Source organism: Melanaphis sacchari, unplaced genomic scaffold (genome assembly GCF_002803265.2).
Source record: "Melanaphis sacchari strain LSU unplaced genomic scaffold, SCAv2.0 Contig23_pilon_pilon, whole genome shotgun sequence".
In the NCBI taxonomy this organism is placed as follows: Eukaryota; Metazoa; Arthropoda; class Insecta; order Hemiptera; family Aphididae; genus Melanaphis; species Melanaphis sacchari.
Window position 1 is genome coordinate 4,715,271 of NW_020271114.1, and position 22,799 is coordinate 4,738,069.

At 25.6% G+C, this 22,799-nt stretch overlaps 1 protein-coding gene across 15 annotated transcripts in view; it reads right to left on the reverse strand.

The window, feature by feature from the left end:
- LOC112594789 (rho GTPase-activating protein 21-A) overlaps nt 1-22,799 on the reverse strand; it is a 61,441-nt gene that overhangs the window by 22,522 nt on the left and 16,120 nt on the right. For 11 of the 15 annotated variants that reach the window (XM_025339781.1, XM_025339777.1, XM_025339776.1 and 8 more), the window contains one exon: nt 2,821-2,940. In XM_025339781.1, coding sequence (XP_025195566.1) covers nt 2,821-2,940 — 120 coding nt within the window. Of the gene's footprint in view, nt 1-2,820; nt 2,941-20,251; nt 20,593-22,799 lie in introns of those variants that run through there. The other 4 variants (XM_025339786.1, XM_025339785.1, XM_025339784.1 and 1 more) reach the window with 4 other exon arrangements.

A 22,799-nucleotide genomic window follows, 5' to 3' on the forward strand; every position in this document is an offset into this window, starting at 1 on the left:
TACCATGAAAAACGATAACAACGGAGATGGGTTATAGTTAACTTATATTTTTACTAACATACATTTTATTTATATTATTATAAGTAATTTATTTTACTATTAGTAATACCATAGATCGAATTAATTTTGAGAAAAACAAATTGCCAATATTATATAATAATAAAATTATATTATTTTAACTGTTAAGTATTATTATTAACTTAATAGTCAATACTAACTAAGTACCGCGTGGATCAATGTGTTTATAGTTCATAGAATAGTTTGTTGAAATTAACCTAAATTTTTTTGAAAAATTAATTTTTATAATAATACTATAATAGTAAAAACATATAATTTCTAAATACCAACTTCTTAACTAGACATGTTAAGACTAAAAAGCTTAAAATAATTTATTTACTATATAAAGAAATATAATAAAACAGTCAAAATTCATGAAAACTAAAAGGGTATATTTATGTATAAACGAAGAATACATTAATAATTTAAATAACTGACTAAAATAGTACATTCGAACTATAGAATAATGGAATATTGTGAGGGGTTTTAGTGACAACGATATATTGTGTATACGCTTCAAAGTGTAATAATTTTAACAAATCCATGAATCCCATATAGTAATTTATAAGCCACTTAGTAACATTCAATATGTATGGGTGTTATTTTTATAATAATTGTATAACGCTTCGTGTAAAACATAATAAATCCACTACAACACTACCTAGCTATTACATATTTTTTATAAACTTTTATGTTATTTATTGAAATTTAGTTTATACAACATAGGTTCTGAATTCTCGAACTAAGTAATTTAATCTAAACAAATATGATTGCGTTGAAATATAATAATATAAGCACTAACTATACTTTTAGAACTGTTAATGATTTATTACGAAAAAAAGCTTTTAGAATTTTTTTAATGCATTTCCAAATAAAAATATACATATTATAAATGATTTAGATGTACTCTTCATTTTTATATAGTTTAACCGGGACGTATGCACTATGTGTTAATTTTTCAGCATTAACAACAGAGAAGCGTTCCAAAAAAAATAAACATTAGCATATACTATATACCTACCTATAAGTAGTAGGCGTATTTAGTTTTTGCATTTTATTTTGGCTACAGGTGGCGAGAGCTCATACATTCCGTAGGACACACACAAAAGAAAATAATAAGCAACTCTTACGAAGTCAAAAATACATTTTGAAACCAAAAATAATTGGCAACCAGGTGAAGTATCTCACGAAAAGACATTACAGATAGGTACAATTATATACAGTGAGATATAATGTATAAAAACATATATAATACGGTGTTAACAATAGATTAGTCAATAATAAAAGAAAAGATGCCTAGCGAAACTTAAAATATTTAGCGTAAAATATATATGTTCAAGTATTCAATTTGAAGAACTGTGATTTTTTCTTTTCTATAACATGTAATACTGTGAATTTTAAGTGTGTCGTGAGTAAATAGCTTAATTATAACAAAATAATATTATCACAGACAAAGCTTAAAATTTTAAATAAAACGATGATTTTTTTTTTTACAAACGAATATTTCAATGTTTTTTTTTTCTATTATTATTAAAAAATTGTAACATTCATAACTTTATAGTCTACACAATTTTCATCTAAAAACTTGGCACAAAAGTTATAGTATGTATATATAATGTTTATTAATATACATACATACGTAGGTACTAGGTATATTATAATACACAATTTAAAAATGATTGAACTTTTTTAAAAAAAAAGGATTACACTCAAATTTTTCTTTTTCATAATAATGAAATTAACACAAAACATGAACAATCCGAATTTTCTTGATAAAAAAATGATTGTGATGTTTATTTAAATGTACAAAATTGTATAACATAAAAATACTTTAAAAAATCTGATACAAAAGTATCAAGGAAAAACAGTTTTTATAATATCATTAGACATCAAGATTATAAATAGTTGTTACTAAAAAAGTACAAATCTTTATTGACTCAGATACTCGGGTATATAATTTGATTTTTCAATGCTAATTATAATACTAAAAGTATAACTTGTAGTATATTGCCTTTAAACAGCTATATCAATAGAAACGACTAGAATTATTGTATTTAATAAGCTTTCTTATGTATACATAGTTCAAATTTAACTTTCATTGTACACGAATACATTTTACCAAATTATATTTTTAGAATTTAAATGAAATTTTTTTATTAAGTGACAAAGAAAAACTGACTTTATTATTTTAATATTACTAATTATGTAGTAAACAATTTTATATATTACACGTGTGTAAATAATACCAAAACTTTTCGAAATTATCTAATATTGAAATTTAATAATTAGTTAAAATTACTAAATTTAGCGCATCCGATTGATCCAAAGCTTTTACATGCCATAATAATATATAACTACAGTTACGTGGCTATATTTTATACATTTAATGTTAACCAACATAAACTAGAGGATACTGTAGCAGAAAAATAATTAGGTATACTATTTCTTCTATAGACACACACAGTTAGTAAAAATATCAATAGCTAATTTTTTTTAACTGTACATTGAAGTATCGTGTCTGTTACTACTGGATGTATCTGGTCAAGGTTAAATGTGTAATTACTTGGAACTTATACTATAAAAAGGCCAATGAAGGCAATTTATATAAAAAGAAAACATATTTAAAAAACTAATTCCAATGCGATTTATATTAATCACAGTAGGTACGTTTTAAATATAAACGTTATGATAAACCTAAAGGACTAATTTAATTTAATTGGATATTTTCCTGATTTTGTAGTTAAATATATGTAACGTGCTTACCAGATATGATTCGGGTGGATAAACGATGAAGTGGCGCAACGTGAAACCGAATCCATTTTCTGACCGGCGTATAAACAGTGATCTAGGACCACCAGCTCTAGGTTCTCCACGGTTTTGGCTCTGTAAAATTTAAATTAAAACAATTCAAAATCTTAATCGATTTATGGTATGTACAGAATACAATCCGTATAATAAACATATTTTGTAAATATTAGGTAAATACATAACCTATATACATTAAGTATTAACAATAAATATTAAATAGTAATTAAAAATGTTCTTTTACAAGACTATATAGCTACTATTCAATATTTTACGTGAGTCCTTGAAATGTCATAGTAGCACGGTGTTCGGGTACAATATATAATACGTATATAGAAATAAAATATTAGCAATAATAAGTCGTAGTTATTTTATCTTGGTGTCTGCGAGATGTATATATGAACGGGGTCATTCGTGATCGTTTAATAAATAAATAATATTAATTCAAGCTGAATTAAAAAATACTAAATAGAGATTCTCACTGTCTTTAAAACTGTAAGGAAAAATTTATTTATGTATATAGTAATATATTATAATATTATAGTGATGGTTTCTCCAAAACTCTAAAGATTATACATTGCAGTTAGATTAGGTTTTAATGAAATTGTATGTTGTACATGCAATTATGTACAACAGATACAATAATATACTTACTGTACGTATAGTTAATATATTTTAAAACTAAATTTGATAAATTTTATCGCCGAACATGGTTATACATAATAACTTATTGACAAAATTAAGTCAATAAGATTTTGTTCTTGCACACGCGTTCTAACCGAATATTTAATGTAATTACAAATTCTTTTACGTTTTTAATATGTCATTTACTCGCATTTTACTGCGATCGATAGTGATCGATGTATAACAAATACAACATATATTTTATTACAGCGAAGGTGTGTGATGGAATCCTATCCTTTTATGGACGAATATGAATATGAGTCGAGACTATAGATTCTCGTACAAAATATAATACCTACCCAATCGAATGATACTAAAACAGTGAAACCACTATAAATCTTATTATTCGCCATGTAAGGTACCATGTCTCAGCGGCGAACAACATTTGTTTTTTTAAATACACCAATGCGAAGTGAACGTTGAAGACAATAAAAACAGAAGATTTTTCGTATTTTACATTTTTAAAAGAAAATTAAATTAATAAAATATCAATACGTGACATTAAATATTTAATACGTGTCTAACTGAGAATAGGAAAAACACCGATAAACAAATATTAATAAGCGGATTTTTATGTTGCCGCGCTCATACTGAAAACCACTTGCTTATGTCGTTATCGCATCGGTTAATTTCTCAAAAGAAAATTATATTATTCCAGTCTACATATAAGATTTTAAATTTATAATATGGTAATTTAATCCAGGTAAAATACTTAAAAATTAAAAATGAATAATAGTTTAATTATAAAAATATATATTTTTATCAGATTTTATAAGACGTACAGAATTGTTGTAGATTTTTAAACACAAAACATTCAAACAATTCCTGATACTCGTATGTATAAATACGGGTATTATCAATAATTTGTTGTAAAAAATGTATGACTTCTAATTGAGTTCAACCTTCTCAATGCCTTTAGGAATAAATTCATTTCCATAAGAATAACACAGCAACATTACATCAATTAACAATTTCTGTCTTTCTCTTTCATCACATTGTAGTCAATAGGTCTGCAAACAATAAACTTACCAAACACCCGTGTACGTGATTTTTAATTGTATCGTTCACACAATAATAAACATTTTTTCAGGGTTTAGTAAGTTACACACGACATTGCATTACTCTCTAAACTGTACAAGTGTATAACATATAAATATATAAAACTATATAGTTGCATATCTATAATACAATAACATAATCTTAACTAAGTATACTTATTTTATTATTTTATACAAATATACTAACAATGTACCTTTTTTCGATAAATAATAGGATGAATTAAATTACAAATTGGATGACTCTATGATGTAACAAAAAAACAAACTAACTTCACCACATAAACTAATTAAACTATTAGTCTCAAGTCTGAATAAAGAAGTTATAATTTTTATTTACGTAAGAACTTAGGTTTATGCATACACATGTATTCACTACACGGATGATTTTTACCGACTGTCTTGTGTAGGAATATAGATTTACATTCCTTTTTTCCATCCATCTCTATCTTTGTTTAATTTATCGCTGTAAATTCTTTTTTTATCGTTTCTTATTGCAATAATATTAGCACATGATGATTGTTCATTTCTTCTACTTCACCAGAATATTTTATTCATTGGAAGATCTATATAATAGTATATACATGTATAGCCGCCGAGACAAAGACCCAAGAATATTCATAATTAGATTATAAAATATAGAATACTATTACAATTATTGTAATGGCCTCTTCCTACACTATTCGTATCTTACCTCAGTAACAATAATAAAATGAAGGGATTTGATGACGATTATTATAAAAATTAGTATGAATTATGAGCGCGTGCGCACAAACGCACACACTGACGTCTGATATACGTATATTGTAGTAGTTGTCATAAATATAACTCTGGCAATCAAGCTAAAGCAACTCGCGTGTCCTCGTATTCAGCCGACAGCGTACCGTTCAGTATATAATATAATATATATATATATATATACAGAGTGATTAACCAGAATGCTCGTCTTCATACTTCTTTTAATAACGAATTATTTAAATTCTGATTTTTAACATTTTTTAGATCATATTTCCTGATCCTTTGATTTTATATTATTTAAGGAGGTTATACCAATTTTTTTTTTTAAAAGAATCACTTTTTTTTCATACCTACAAAATATATCAATATTTTCAAAAAAAAACAATCTTCTTGACAATTTACAGTAAAATGATAGGTTCTCACTTGAAAAAATGTTTGTAACACCTAGGGACATTCATTAAATTTTATCGAAAATCGAAATATTTTCAAATATAAGTCAAATATATACTCAAAAATAACAAAAATTAGAGTTTGAATCATTTAGGGAAAATGGGGGTAATTAGGCCTAGTAATAATCATCTTATACATTTGTATTAATATTGTTATACTAGAGCATGCATATGTTGAAAGTATATAATATTATTTTGTCACGCAGTTGTTTTCACAATTTTATTATTATCACGGTGAAGGATACTTGATTTGCACACGTATTTTATGCACTCAAACGTATGCGTGTATAATAATATTATATTATATGCAGCTTAATGCCGACCGACATAACTGCGCCAGATACGCGTTACTTCCTTGTCTGATGACTAGCCAAATAATCACACGGATTTCCATTATTATTTTCACTGTTATATAAAATTGAGCACTTCGTTGTCAATTTTTGGCCAAATCACTCTCTCCAGTCCCTACCAGTGTACCGAAAATGACAGTCTACATCACGTTTACCCTAGTGGAAAGATGCATGCACAAAATAATATGCTACACAGTGATAATAACATAATGGTAATATGGTATACATGTATATTATATATATATTACATATTATAATTCATAATAATAATATAATTATGGTGTACGAAACCGCGACCACAACGGCCGACAGGTACACGTTATCATTATGTTTGGTTGTAGCAAAATATATTTATAGCGTACAATACGATATAATAATATTTGCTAGGATATTTTACTCAAAACATAAAATTACAGCCTATAAAAAATAATATACTTATTAAATTGTTTACCACACGATTTTAATACGTTTTGTTGTATCCGTAGGTATATAAGAAAAAATAGCAACACGATAGGCAATAATAATAAAATACCACCAATAATAACCGAAACACCAAACAACATAAAAGTCGAGTCAAACTATTAAAATACATTATACGTATTACGTAATACATAGTGTGATAATGGTGATAGTATGATGAGATAGGTTAAAAGCAAAAACATCTTATGATATTACACTTCACCGAAAAACAACAATAATAAACGTGACGGTATTTTTATCAAATTGTTGATAAAAACAAATAAATAAATAAACATGGACATTTATAATAATATAAACAATCCAAAATAATAAGAACATTTGGTAAGGGATAACAAAAAAAAAAAAAAAAAACAACTGTATAACATAATGGAAGGTGAAAAATTACTCCGAATTGTTAACTATATATGAATATTGTCCTTTTAGGGACTAAACTGTTTGGAACGTATTTTGGTTTTGACGTCACGTATAACCGGGGAGTGTAATATGATATTGTAACTATCCAAAAAATAAGGAAGAAAAATAGTTGACGTCGATGCAATTAGATTAATTAATAGGACATGGTACTTAATAACACGTGTATAAAATGTATACGCAGTATATAAATCGAGACAGATCCTATAGGAGTGTCACGACGGAAGACGAATGAGTCAAATGAAAGTGAACACATATGATGTATTTTAAGTCATGGTTACACACCCAGGCCTAAAACAGCAACTGAATGAAAAATATAATAATATAATATATTAAGTTTATAGACAGAGTAATCTATAGACATCTATATATTTTAGTATACTGCAGTAGTCTACTGTGAATAAATTAAAACAAAAATTTAATTCATTAATGAAAAAGAAAAAGTATACGGGTTTTAGTCTGTTACATTCTTCAGTTTTGGCTTGTAAAATTTAATCGTGAAAATAATTTATATAAGGCTTAAAGAAATATTATCTATCAATATTTTTTTTTATCTGATTAGATATTTATTCAACTAATATTTTACAAATTAAATGAAATGATACAAAGAAGTAAAACTGGGTTACTGACTACTATACACCATGTACACATAAATCACTAAAGAATAAATATTTTATTAATAGTATTTATATCTATATACTATAACAACGACTTTTTTGATAATTTAATGGTTCATTAAAGGTACATAATATTAAATGTACATTAATAAACACGTTTACGATCAATACAAGTTTATGACTTTATAAATATTATAGAAATAATTGTACGTTCTATTATTAATGAATAAATTAAAAAATATATTTATATATCTACAATGTTTGCTAAATTTTAAATAATAATGTACAACATGCATATTTTACTATGGTCAAATTCGTATCAATATATTCCTTTATTTAAAAAAATAAAAATATTAGCATAAAACATAAGATAGGGATCACTAATTAAACATGATATATTGTATTCTATCTGTAATAGTACCTACGAGTATTGTAAGTGACACCGAACTAACTTGAATACTCTGCAGTTGTAAGTAAAAAATATAACACCACAAATGAGCTGGCACACATCATCATAACATACAAAGCAACAATTACCTATATAATAATAATAATATTATTATTATATTATAATGAACACGATTTGCACGATTGCGGACGGTGCTGTGTGGTATGGTGACTTGAACGCGCGTTCCCCAGACACAATATTATTATATACAATATAGATACATAAACGCGTGGCTACACACAATAATAATATTCAACTACACGCAGAATATCCTGAGGTGTGTGATTTTATCGCATAAAATAAAGGGGCTTTTAAAATGTGACCTAGTTAAAGAATATATTATGTATATAAATATATATTTTTAAATTACTTTCATTGAATAACCTCGTGAATTCTTACATGGTAATTATTTTACAAAGCGCTCAAAAATTATATAATAATACTTTTTAAATTGTTATTTTATTTTTGTCCCAAGTAATACAAAAACCAATAATATATAATTTCGTAAAATTAATTATCGAGGGTGGCGATTGGTCATAATATAGTTAGTACCTATGACATTTGGAAAATGTTACTTATGCTCGCTACCGGGTTTTGACGCGGATGGGTTTGACACACCACACCCACAATGTTTTTTTTTTTTTTTTGGCAACTATTTTATAGTAGTACATAATAAATCGGCTGTTGGCCAAGCAGTGACTTAAGATGATTTCTGACATAAAGAAAAAAAAATCAACGTTTAATCAGCCATAACTCGTCGATGGTGAACGGTAGAGAATTCGGTCTTGTCGAGCAACGTTACATATTATTACATTATACGATTGTAAAAAAAAAAAAAACAATAATAATAAATTAAATTTTTTTTTATTTGGCATTTTGTCTTTGCAAACAACTACATAACGGCGACAATATGTAAGTCACAAAAAAAAATACAAAGCAACAATAGAATATTTATATACATATAAAAAAATAATTAACGAATTTCTCTTTTCCCATCGATAGATAATATAATACCCAATTAAAATTATATATTTATACATGCTAATAAAATCCAGTGCCTATCAGTGGTATAGCGTATACAGTATGTTTGCAATTTATTATACTAGATCGCTATTCAAAATCAAAATATTTTTTGTCTTTAAGTATAATATATGTTATGTAATTATGACAGTGAAGTTTATCTTTAAATTGTATTTTGTGATATGTTATTTACGCTATGGAATAATATAATATACAGTTAGATACAACTATAATAATTATTTGGACAGTGGCAAGCCGAACTTTTTTTAAACAGTTTAATTTTATTTTACTATTTAATCAACAAATAATATTTATATGTATAATGTATTATATTTAAACATATAATGTTTAGAGTTTAGGTTATAATAACCTAACCTATATACCTATAGGTTATTGGTCTTACTATTCTCTATACTCAACTCGTTTTTATATATATTAAAAACAAACTGACTAGTAGAGTTTAGGTTGTACTTTGATTATTCAGTATAATTTTATATTATATAAAAATAAAAAGCGCGCATTTTGTATTTAATACTTCAATCTCATAATTTGAATACCACATTTCACATTAATACCTACATATATATATAAAGTAAACACTGAACAGCTAAAAAACGTAACTTTTACCATGAAAAATCATTGTGCAATTTAAAATGAACAATTTTTGAGTCTCTACGTCACTATATAGTACATAAGTTTTGAAAATACGATATTTAACAACATTTAATTATCATACTCGTAACATTCTTTGAAGAAAAATTATTATTTGTAGGCAATTCTCATATTTCGTTTTCATGGATGAGCTACCTACAGGTTTAAACTCCCTTGATAAAAAACAAAACTTAGTTCTTTCTACTCATTATTAACTTTGTATTTCGTTTGAGAAATAACATAGGTTTTTAACGACCTACGTAATATGTAAACGCAATGGTAGTATAATTAATAAAAACAAATTAATTAATGAATTATATGGCTGACATATAATAAAATTATACATGATTACAATGCGATATATATATATATATATATTATACGATGCAGTTCGCGAATATGCGTACTTATATACATTAATACATTATATTATAGTTACTCTATAATCTATATAAAGATGATATATATATATATATAGGTACGTTCAACAAATTCGTGATCAACAAAAAAAAATTACGTATTCGTTTATTTGTCTTGTACACATACACAAAAATAAAACTAGAATTGAATCAATACTATACACGCCACGATGATTGACAAGTATATACGACTTGAAGGTCAGACACGACATTACCATATTATATTATTTTTGGGACAATGACGCGGCGGTGGCCACACGCGTACATTCGCTTGAGATACGATGCATTTGGACTATATATATATATGATAAATTATACGCTCGATGTGTTCGAATGTAATAATTTGAACGAGTTGTAATTCTTAAAACGAGGGCGCCAGGTGCAGGTAAAGTGATGGCTAAATTTGAATGATGTTTTTTAGGATCTGAGTGCATATACGGGTATATAATTGATAAAATACGTTTTCTTGAGTACTTTAATAACGGAAGGTGACAGTCAACGGAAACTATTATGCGTAAAAAAAAAAAATAAAACAATTCTAAAGACCGAAAAATAAGAGAGAGAGAGAGAGAGAGAGAGAGAGAGAGAGATAGTTACAGTGTTCAAGTTTTTTTTTTGCCAGACAACGATGAGCGGTTTAGGCAGATATCGTGAAAAGGAGGACACAGAGTTTTGGCCTATAATAAAAGTGCGTGTATAGCGAAAGACCACGAAATCGTGTCGAATAATATTGTATTATGATTTATAGTATAAAATATATTTTGTTGAAAAAGCGTATTCGACAAATCATCCTATCATCGCGTGTGATATCAATGGAACGCTTTAAAACAAAAACGGCGCATAATTAATCAAAAATAACTTATATAAATAGTAAATATTCTACATGTAGGTATCTATATATAGCTTGCAATAAGTAATAAAAACGCAACCAATAGAGCAAAAAAAAAAAAAAATAGGAGAAAAATAATCAAGACTTAGGTAATACTTAATAGCCTAGCTATACAATAAAACTGTTAGGTATATTATTATATTGTACAGATACAGGTGTATAAATAATAATACATTAACTGCAATGGTAGTATTTTATTCGTGCAAGCGATGAAATCGCGACCCATGTCACCGCAGCCTATATAGCCAGACGAACGGTACCGCGGCCCGCGGGGAAATAATAGACTTCCGCTGTGCATAAAATAAAATTGTGATGTTCCGGTACCGTCGTTTCTGCGCTCTGATTGATTTTCGCGCGAAAACGAGCGAGCTAAGTTGTCTTGCACTTGTTAATAATTTCTGATTAACACAAACACAACACACGCGAATTTTATGGTAAGTTTTTTGTGTTTTTAATAAAAAAAACCCTGCTGTGTTTGGCGGTGATGCATCGCCTACAAAAGTCGCGGTCATATCGAAACTGTGTCAAGATGAAAATAACGGCAGGAAGCTGTTTTTTTAAAAATATTTCATATATAGTACGCACGAATGGTTTTCGTTCGGTTTTCACGCACGCACGCACGCACGTGTGCGTGTTGAATGTGTACATCAAGGTGAATCCTAACTGTGGCGCATACACTTTAACATCCGGCCGCCCTCTACACAGTTTATCCAATACATGATATAGTACATAGATAGGCACTCGGATAAATGTACACATCATTTATTTTATTTATAAACAGTTGTCGGAGTATTATATGTAATGAAATTGTCTGTTGGCTATTTTATGATAATTAAATTTAAAACCGAGATTTTGGAATTTTTGAATTATAATATTTTGCAATTTTATAAATTTAAGCCTGTAAAGAATTTCATCTTAATTGCTAGTGTGCTCTTCTTTCAAATTGTTGACTAAATTAACAAAATAAGTTAATTTAAAAATGATATAATATTGTAAGGATTTTAACATACAAACACAAATTATATTCTTAACTTTAAGTTTGATTATAGGTTGATTCAATATCTATAACAATAAAGCAAATTAATACGCAAATTTATAAATTTCATCTACTGCAGTTTCAAAATAATACCTGAATATTATAATATTTATATTTTATACTTAAAAACGACTAATCTACAGTTAAAGAAAAATATATCAACAACATTAATTATTGTCGTAAGTTAATTTCAATCCATTCTTACGAGATTAAAAGTTTTATTTTTTTTTTTATTTTACGACTTTTCAAAACAATATAGTTTATTTATATCAAGTTATAAGTGATAATAGAAATTACATTGTATATTATTATTAAGTAAATAGTACATAATTATTTTACTACATAGTTTATTTACAACATATATTTTGTTAACAATATTAATAATATGTTATTTATATCAATAAAATTTGTTTTTAACCATTTGTTCTAAATTTAATATTATTTTTTACTTTAATAAAAGCAATTAATAAATATTTTAACGTTTATTCGTAAAGAAGTTTCATAAAAAATAACGAAATGTATTGACATTAAGATATAATAAGAAATAAATTGAAAACAATTAACACAACACGAGCATTTATAAAATATTTGAAATATTATAAGAATAAGTAAGATATATACAATTTACATGTTAGTTTATAAACATTTTAAGATCATAAAGTAATTAAAATATTTAAGTACTATACGAATAAAATATACTATACATACCTACTATAATGGAAAAAAATCAAAGAAGTCTACTGAATAAAAGACGTCTATGAATTTTTGGTCATTGAGTAAGTCAGTGTAATGGACGCTTAAATTTCAAATTCTATAATAAATCATTGTATATGAAAAACTATTATGAGGAGAATCTATATTTATTTTTAATGATATTTTTATAATTGATTTATAGTATTGTTAGTAGTAATATACTACTGTATATAGTAAAATGAAATAATAGTTGTTTAAAATATTGCATAAATTATTTAATATTAATTCTAATGATTTATTCATACATAATCTAAAATAGATAATACATAGAATCGAAATGTACAAATACACTCTTTATAATGGTATACTGGAGAGGATATTTTTTTAACTTGCTAGCCTAACTTTTTGCAGAGAGTAATAATCAACTATTAATACAAAAATTAATATTTTTAACTGTTTATAAATGTCTTTGGTTAAAATTTTAATTAATATTTTATTTTATTTATTTAACTTACATAATTATATTCATTATATATTAACTAAAACGTGATTAAATAAATACTAAGCATTTTAATAAAATTAACATTAGTAGAGGGGTACGTTAAAATAAAAATGCATTTAATATTATTTGTTAACAATTGTAGGTAATACTTTGATTATCATGTGCATCAATTTATCTTTCCAAAACTGACGGTTCAAAATATTTTCAATTGAATACAGATAACGATAATATGAGAAAAAATCTTTTATACTCGTTTGTACAGCGTTAGTATACACATTTATAAGAAAATTGTTGTAAAAAATGTTAAATAATATCGTGTATAGGCCTCAGTCCAATGACAATATCATTAGAGAAGATCAATTATTTTCTAATTTGTTATATTTGCGCTTCTCTTCAACACTGACTTTACCACCAACGTTACCGACTGTTTAATACCTCATTAAGTAGTGTCCGAAAACAGTCACCGTGGCCTGTAACTATGTGATTTATGCGTAAAACTCTGACTACACGTTTAGTCGTTTAAAATAACACATAGTCCATGTAAAATGTGCGTAATGATGACACGTACAAGTCGTGGGATGATAACAATATACCATCACATAAAATTACTATGCGAGCTTAAATAATTCTACGGAAAACATGTTATATTCATAGTATATAATATACATAAATATGTATTTTTCAAACGAAATTTTCTTAATCGGTAAACGCGATCAGATATTCGTTGACACTTTTTTTTTTTTAACAATAAACGACATTTTTTTTCTTGATTATTCAGAGATAGTAATATAAGTGCATTATTTTTATAAAAACTAGATATATAATATCCTATTACAACGCTATAACACTATTAGAATACCAGGAATATAGGAAGTTTAAAATACGTGAGAGATACTAGTATTGTATAATATAGAGTTGTTCCCATGTTTGCCTTAAAACAGTAACTTTATTAACGCTAAACTGATATAAATAGAAAATAAAAATAGCAATGCCCGCAAAATTTTCGAGTTATAAAAATGCTGACTAGATTGAAGAAGCATATAAGACATCAGGTGGAAAACCTACTTCAAGGATATACAAATAAATATATCAATATACATATACAATAGTAAAATATTAATAACCCTCTTTTTCTGTAATTTATACTTCATAATGTGACTATAAAATAAAAATGTCCTAAAAAATAAGGAAGGATTTTTGGTTAATATGTTATTAATATTATATAAAATTAATAAGTACCTACTTACCTATATAATATTAAGCAAAATACGTACACATAAAAAATAGTTGTCTGTATAAAAAAAATTAGAAAAGGAGAATATTTTCAAAATAATAACATATTATAATTTTAATTAAAATATTATATAACCAAGAAGTTGCTACATTTTAAGTTTTAACATACTCTAACTATAATATATATTAAATTCCGTATAAAGTAACAATTTTACAAAAAGGGTGAAATATTATTTCAAAAATACTCTATTTTTAAAATGTGTTAATGACCTTTTAAATTCTAGACTGTAGGTACTAGATACCACGTTTTCATTTTAGGAAATTTTGTTATATGACCCATTGAATAGATGGGTTTTCAATATGAAACATTATATTTGTTTAATATTTTATATACTAATGTAAACTGTTGAACAAGTTACAGGAAATGTCATGATGTGTAGCATAAAGATCACAAGAATTCTTTTTTTTTTTTAATTTCATGTTGCAATAAATATATAGAAAAATTATTTAGATGATGTACAAATGTGAAAGATAAACTCGGTTTCAAACACTGCGCACGAAATCATACGTACCTACATTCTAATCTATATCATTTTATAAGTTTATAACGATACTACAAAGTTATAATGTAAAAATAATGTTAATTATTTTAAAACTATTTGTTAAGAAAAGTACTATATATATAATAAAACAATTATCTTTATATTATATTCATATACCTACACAAATTATATATATGTATATCATGTCTATGAAAATGACGCATACTTTGAAACTAAATTAGCTAGGTACGTAGTTTACAGAAAATGCTAAAAAACAATTGTTTAAAGATTCGGCAAGTGTTGCAAATAAAATAATTATAATTTTTAAAACAGTTAAAAAAAAATAATAATAATTTCAATACTTATCAATATTTAAATATTCTCTCAGCAGAAAAAAAATAATTATAATAAATTATTTCACATGATGTTAAATGCCAAAATAATTTTCTTGAATTCAATAAAATATAACGTAAGTATACGTGATCCAAATCCATACTACCTAATTTTGTTGAAGTTATTTTATGCATAATATTCTTATTTCATAGAGCCTTATATATACTACTATTTAGTCAACACGCTTTCATCATGTTAATACATACTTTTTCATAAAATAAATTTTAATCAGTTGATAATATTGTTTAGACTCTATACATGTAATGGGAAAATTGACACTAATTCACACAAATAAGTCCGGCATTATCTATAACGGGTATAACATGCCATTTTTGATCAAAAACCAAGCTCAGAACGAGTTCTACAAATAATAATCATTACTACTGTCGATTATAATGTGATCGGAGCATAAAATCATGAACCACAATAGAAGACTCGTGCACTCAACGACTCATCAAAACAGCACTTAAAAAAAAAAAAAAAACTAATACCTGAAACATTAATAATATCTATTTGAATAGGTACATACGTGATATAAATAGGTATTCTATATTCTATACTCTATATATAATACATAAACTAGGCAACTCCTTCGGGAACGTAGGGTAATTAGGGTTAGGTAAAAACCACAATAATACATATCCGATGATTAATGTTTATAAGAATTGTATCAAGACTGCAATTCATAAATTATATTAGAATTCATGAGATATACACTCTTTAAATATTTTAATATGTATATTAAACTATAAAATATTTAAAAACATGTATTTTATGATACTAAACTATATTTTTAATCATAAAGAGAATTTATCAACTTCAGTCTTTTTTATAATCTTTATATTTATTAAAATTCAAAGTTGATAATTCGTAATTATAATTGTATATAATTAACTTAAATTATATGGGTAAAATATAGTTATCTCTAAATATAAATTAATATCTAACTTCTACCAAACATAAACATTAGGTAAACTGTACCTACTTTAATATATTTCACAAAAACTTAGAAACTATTATGTTACAAATTAAGTGCATTCAGATCAATTTTATAAACTAATACTATCTATCAAATAACTACAAAAGAATTGACTCACAAACTCTGTGGTAATTGACTCAATATGAAGATGCCGTCAATACATACATTCCCTAATACTCTTTTATATTATAAATATTTTTTATAACATTTAAAACTATGGTACTATCAAGTACCTCACTAATATTTAGACTATACCAAAAATTATTTTGTATGAAAAAAAAAATGTACTATTAATTATTGTAAGATTGTCCTCAAGTTCTAATAACTAAGACGACTAATAATATATCTCGCATATATGATCTCACGTATACATCAATCTATTCAGCAATCGATATTTTCGGATGCTAATATTATAACATAGATAAGGTTTCAACACGTATCCAATTACTGATAGCTTGAATTCTTCTTCTATGGGTTGATGACCATGAATTTGTATTTTTATTCATTCCAATACAGGGTAAAAATATAAAAGCAATCTCTATAGCCATAAAATTAAATCTAATTATTAATTAATTTTTCTTAATTTTTCGTTATCCTGTACCGTAACGTATTAACGTATTCTTATTTGTAATTGTCAAGCTGTAATAATTTTATATTGATAGCTTTAAATAAAAAAAAAAAAAAATTAATTAATTTTTGTAAAAATAAAACACATACAATTATATTTGTAAGGAAGAAAAGTTCGTATTTTATTGAAATATAATAATAATAATGTAATGAATAAGGTTAGGTTTTATAAGGTAATAATTTATAAAATACAGCCAAATTTTATTTGAAAAATATTATATGTATAATATCATAAATATGCTATGTTTGATACACACTTCTACGTAACTTACTGTTATTTTTATATTGAAAATAAATAATTACTCCTTTATAAAATTAAGTGACATATTATATTAAAGAATACGTAAATGAAAATTAATATTCAAGTCAAGTTGAATTGATCAACATTATATATTTAGAGGTGAAATTCAAGTATTTAATTAATATTCTAAAATGGTGCATACACAATCATTATGTTCATCACGATATAGGCGTAAAAAAATACACCAACTCATTTCAAATTTGAAAAAATAATTTTTTTTTTTTGCTAAACATTTAAGTAAAAATATAATTTTATGCTCATTGGTTAGTTGATCTATTTGGAATAAAAATAACATAACATAAATTACATGGATAGGTTCTATATCTGCAATGTCAGATACTTATTTTATAAAATAGGAAAAACAATTTCAATAAAAGTGACTGGCGTAATATTCTAAATTATGTAGGTTAAAAACATACTTTCTAGATTTAAAAAAAATTTTTTGACAATACTTGTTCAATCAATATTAACTATACAAGCGAATGTTTATGTTATCTAAAAAGAAATTTTGCTTTATTTAACATTTATATTTTTGATAATATCAGATCCGGAGACAAACTGAGTGTTTAAATATAGATAATCATAAAAATATAAAAAAAAACTTGTCTAATATAATATATTATACCTAGGTATTTTATTGCAGTCGTGTGCTGCACCACTTTCTACATAAGATTTTTAAATTAGATTTCAACATTTTATGATTCAACATCAATTGCCCCTTGACCGCCCGATGATGTGTAATAATTCTTATATGCAAATAAAAATAATATATATTTGTTGTATGTGCGTATCAGTATCCGGATCAGGTGTCTAAGAAACTATAGCTACCGAATCAAATTCAGCATGTGTACATATAACATATTATTATATACAGTAGTTGTCATAAATAAAAATTAATTTCACAAATATAATTTAGTATCCAACGACCAACGAATTAATGAAACAAGATCTGATATAAATTAATCGGGTTAATACATTATAACGTGTATGTAATCCTTGAGTGGAGTTATTTTAAAATTAAAATATATTCGCAATTCACACCGTATTTCTTTATTATCTGACTTCCTTCAGAACTTTAAAAAAAATTTAATTTAAAAGGAAGATCTAAATTATTGATTAATACTTAGGTAGTAATAATTTAACTGAATTGCCCGAGCATGAACCACTCCGATTTAAATCCTGAAAATCAAAATATATTTACCATAAAAAAGCAGAACTGCTATAAATACCGTAATTATTTTCTCAATATCGATAGTACTATAAAATAAAAACGATTTTGCACAATCAAATATCTATTACACTTATTTGTGGTGAAAATTTGGTTTCTACAATCTTATCTATAATCTATAATAACTGAAACCTTAGTTCTCGGTTTTTCTGTGTTAAACCGTTTTTATATATAATTTTCTAATAATGCAACAACTAACAATATTAGTGCAATATAAAATAATAGGACGAATATTTGTTACATTGAATAAGTGTTGAAAATTGTTTAATGTTTTTTTTAAATTTTCTTTTATTAAGCCTAATAAAACTGGGCGTGGAACATTTACTTGAATGTAAAACATATCTTATGACATTCCGAGACAACAGTGGCGTCTACTATCAGTTAATTTATCTATCTTGAGGTACAACAACTACAATACAGTATTTGTATACATTCAGGGAATATTGGTTTTATGAAACAGAAAACGATCGGCTTACAAACATTTAAAAGATGTGTAAAATCGCCAAATACAAAAACGATAACGATTTTATAGGTATAATGAATAATGTTTCAGCTACAAGCAAAATGCATTAGAAGGTTATTTATACCTTCATTTATACACTATACACGGCGATTCACCAAGTATACGTAACCTCTTTTTTCTTTAATAATGCAGTTTTTCAAAATATTATTTTTGAATTTTTTAAAAACCATATTTTAAAATACTTGAGATTATTTTAATTACTTAAGAAGCATCCAGTAGAAATAAAAACTTCTGTTTTTTAAATAAGGACTCCTCTTTTACTGTTAGGCGTTAGCTATTTAATAGATAATTCTTTAATGTTGTAGAAAAATCAAATTATGAACGAGTATTTATGTTATTTATTACGATGAAGGCCTTAGCGATTTTAAAACTGAAGTGATTATTGATATTAATCTATCAACATTTATAATTTGTAAAAATAGTTCAAGTATAATAAATACCTACTAGATCTTATATTACATGAATTTTCATATTTTTTTAAGGACTAGTATCTTTAGTATAATCATTTTGGTCAATGAAAAATTGCTTGTTTAAATTTTGAATAAGGTATGTCAAAATTTTTCAAAAAATAATTTACAGTAAAAACGGGGGTTTTTATGAGAAAATCATGAATTTGTATCGTAATAAGATAACAAAAAAAAATAAAAAAATTTATCAAAAATTTTAAAATATAATTTTAAGTTTATTTAAAAATTTTAAAAATAACTTTAATAAATATATTATTAAAGGAAAAATTGATTTGAGTTAAATCTATTACAAATTGTATAAATATTTGCATAAGTTAAGTTTTACCAACAAAATAAATAGACTTCTCTTATATCATAATTAAATTTTTACTACTTAATTACAACGTATTCGTAGAAAACACCAAAAAAAATGACTTTTTGATGTCATCTTAGAGTGAAAAAATGTGTTATATAATTTTTGAAGGGTAATGTTTTTGAATGAACCTCTTATGCTTTACAGATATTATTCATTAAAACAAACATTTAAATGGTAAAAATAAAATAAATTGATTTACTATATTTATCGTACAGAACTAAATTTTATTTTTTGGGCCAAACGTCCGTGTATATTGGTTACAAAATTATCGATTTATTAAAAACAGATGAAAGACATACCTTGAAAACTACAGTGTGGCGTTATTATTCGCGTTAAACCATTATATAATGAACTGTGGCCATTAACTGAAATATAAATAACATAATTTTGGTGCCTTTGATCGATTGAAAAGAAAAAAAAAAAGGCAGAATAATAAATACACTACCATACATGAATAACAAGTGCGATCGAGATGAAATTTAAAATCAACAGAAGTACAAAAGTTACGTACGATATTATGATCAATAGCAAAATATCCACGAATTTATGTTTACTCTAACGCCACAGAAAAGACGAGGAGCGATATTGCTTATACTGTATCACGACGACGACACAACCGCATCGGGCGTTACGAGTATGACGATAGCTCACTGACTGATGATGAGCTCCTCGACACACGCACACACACAGTTTCGCCTTTGCCTCCGCCACCGTAACCACTTCCACGAGCACACTCTATATATAATACAACATAATAATAATATACAGCCGCCTACACCGGCGCGACTCGGTACACCGCCGTCACTGCTGATGACAACGACGACAGTGGTCATTAACGCTCAACGATTTATAATACATACATTTATATATGGGTCGGGAGTAGTTGTCTGAAAAATGAAGAGGTTCCGGACCGAAGTATGGCAGCGTCAAATTTATTGCCAACATTCGATTTTCAAAAGTTGTATTATAATATTGTATTTTTGTTTGCTGGGGGGGTTTGATAATATTTTTTTATATTTATACTTCGGCTAACAAGCCCGCAATTGTTATAATATTACAAACAAGTGAGTGCTACCACCGATAATGATTATATCTAATTATTACTATCATACACATGATCAAAAATCAAATCTCAAGAGAAAATTTCTAAATTTTAAATACAAATATAACAATTAATAATCCTAATAACCTTGACATGAAAAATAAATGATGTAATTTAACTCATTAATTCATTTATTATTATTCCGTAAGTCATCAAGTTTGAGGTGAGTTTTATACTTAAAGATTTAGATGGTTATAGTACTAACTTATTGATAAATTTTTAATTTTTAATTGTACTTCGTTAGAATAAATGTATAATGTACCTATATAAATATCTGTTAATTCTACTAGGCTCTTTTAACAGTTGGATACATAATATTTTTTAATGTTCTTTCATGTACGAACCATAAATAGTTTAGCATATTACCATATTATAGTATATTTAAATGTCTTGGAAAAATAATTTGTATTATAAATTGTGTGAGTACTAAACTGTAAATGTTTTTCGGACAATTGCCAACCACTGTTAAAATATATATTTGCAAAACTGGAATCGACCAATTAACACGTTAAAAGGCAGTAAGGAAAATGGGGAGGGGAATAAAACAAATCTTTTACTCTGGGAATAGATTTTAGTACGCCCAAATAAAATGTAAAACGACGTCTACGATGACTATGTTTATTTGCAGACGTACGGAGTTTTTATAAACGAAACACACCGATCATAGTCAACAATTTCAATTTTTCATCGGCTCGCACAACAGCTTTGTAAGTCCGAGTACCATCCGATCATAAAACATAGCCATTGCAGATATATATTATAATATATTGCTATATTAAATTTAAAAAAAATATCACTTCATTAACGTTAATATTTATTTATTTAAGGACAACACAGATTATTTTCAAATCATATTTTAAGCACGTTTTATGATGATTCACAAATTGATGGTAATTTCCTAAAATTAATTAAAGATGTATAATTGTACATTAATAATTGAGAAACCAATTGATAAAAATCTAGATACTTATATTTGTGAAAAATTCACAAAAAAAATATTGAATATTCTTCAATATCATGTTTAATTTATTAAAGAATAATAGAACATAAAATTTCAATTTTTCTTTCATTTTCTGGTGTTTTTTTTATTGCGTATAACACACATTCACTAATTTTCGTTCACATGTTTTACAACTAATAAAATGTTATATAGGTAGACAAAAATACACGCGAAACACATAATATGAGCATAGATATTATTCTAGATGTTTTTTTATATATATTTTAAATTTCTTACAGTTTTAATATGTATTATATTAATACAATTGTATCTATATTCCTATACATTTAAAAGATAAATCATGATAATTTAGAAATAGAAATTCAAATTTCAAGGTAAAGGTAAAGTATTATTCATATATTTCAATAATTTATTTACTGTTAAGAAAATGTACAAGATAGTAGTTAAAAAAAATATTAGTCGTAAGTGAATAATAGAAATAGGTATACCAAAGAATAGTTACAATTATATATATATATAAATGTAAGAGTATATTAAACGTGAATATAATATAAACATTTTTGTTTAATACTTTATTCGTAATAATCTCAGATGTAACGAAAAATAATTAAAGTTTATGATATAAAACACTACCTAATTAAGGTTTAAAGGATAATATTTTATTTAAATTATATTTGAGTTGAAAATGTATATTGATTATAAGTACTATATTTGTTACTGTAATATTTAATTTAATATGTTTAGATAAATTAAGTATTTTAGTGATAATAAAATGTAGATGAAA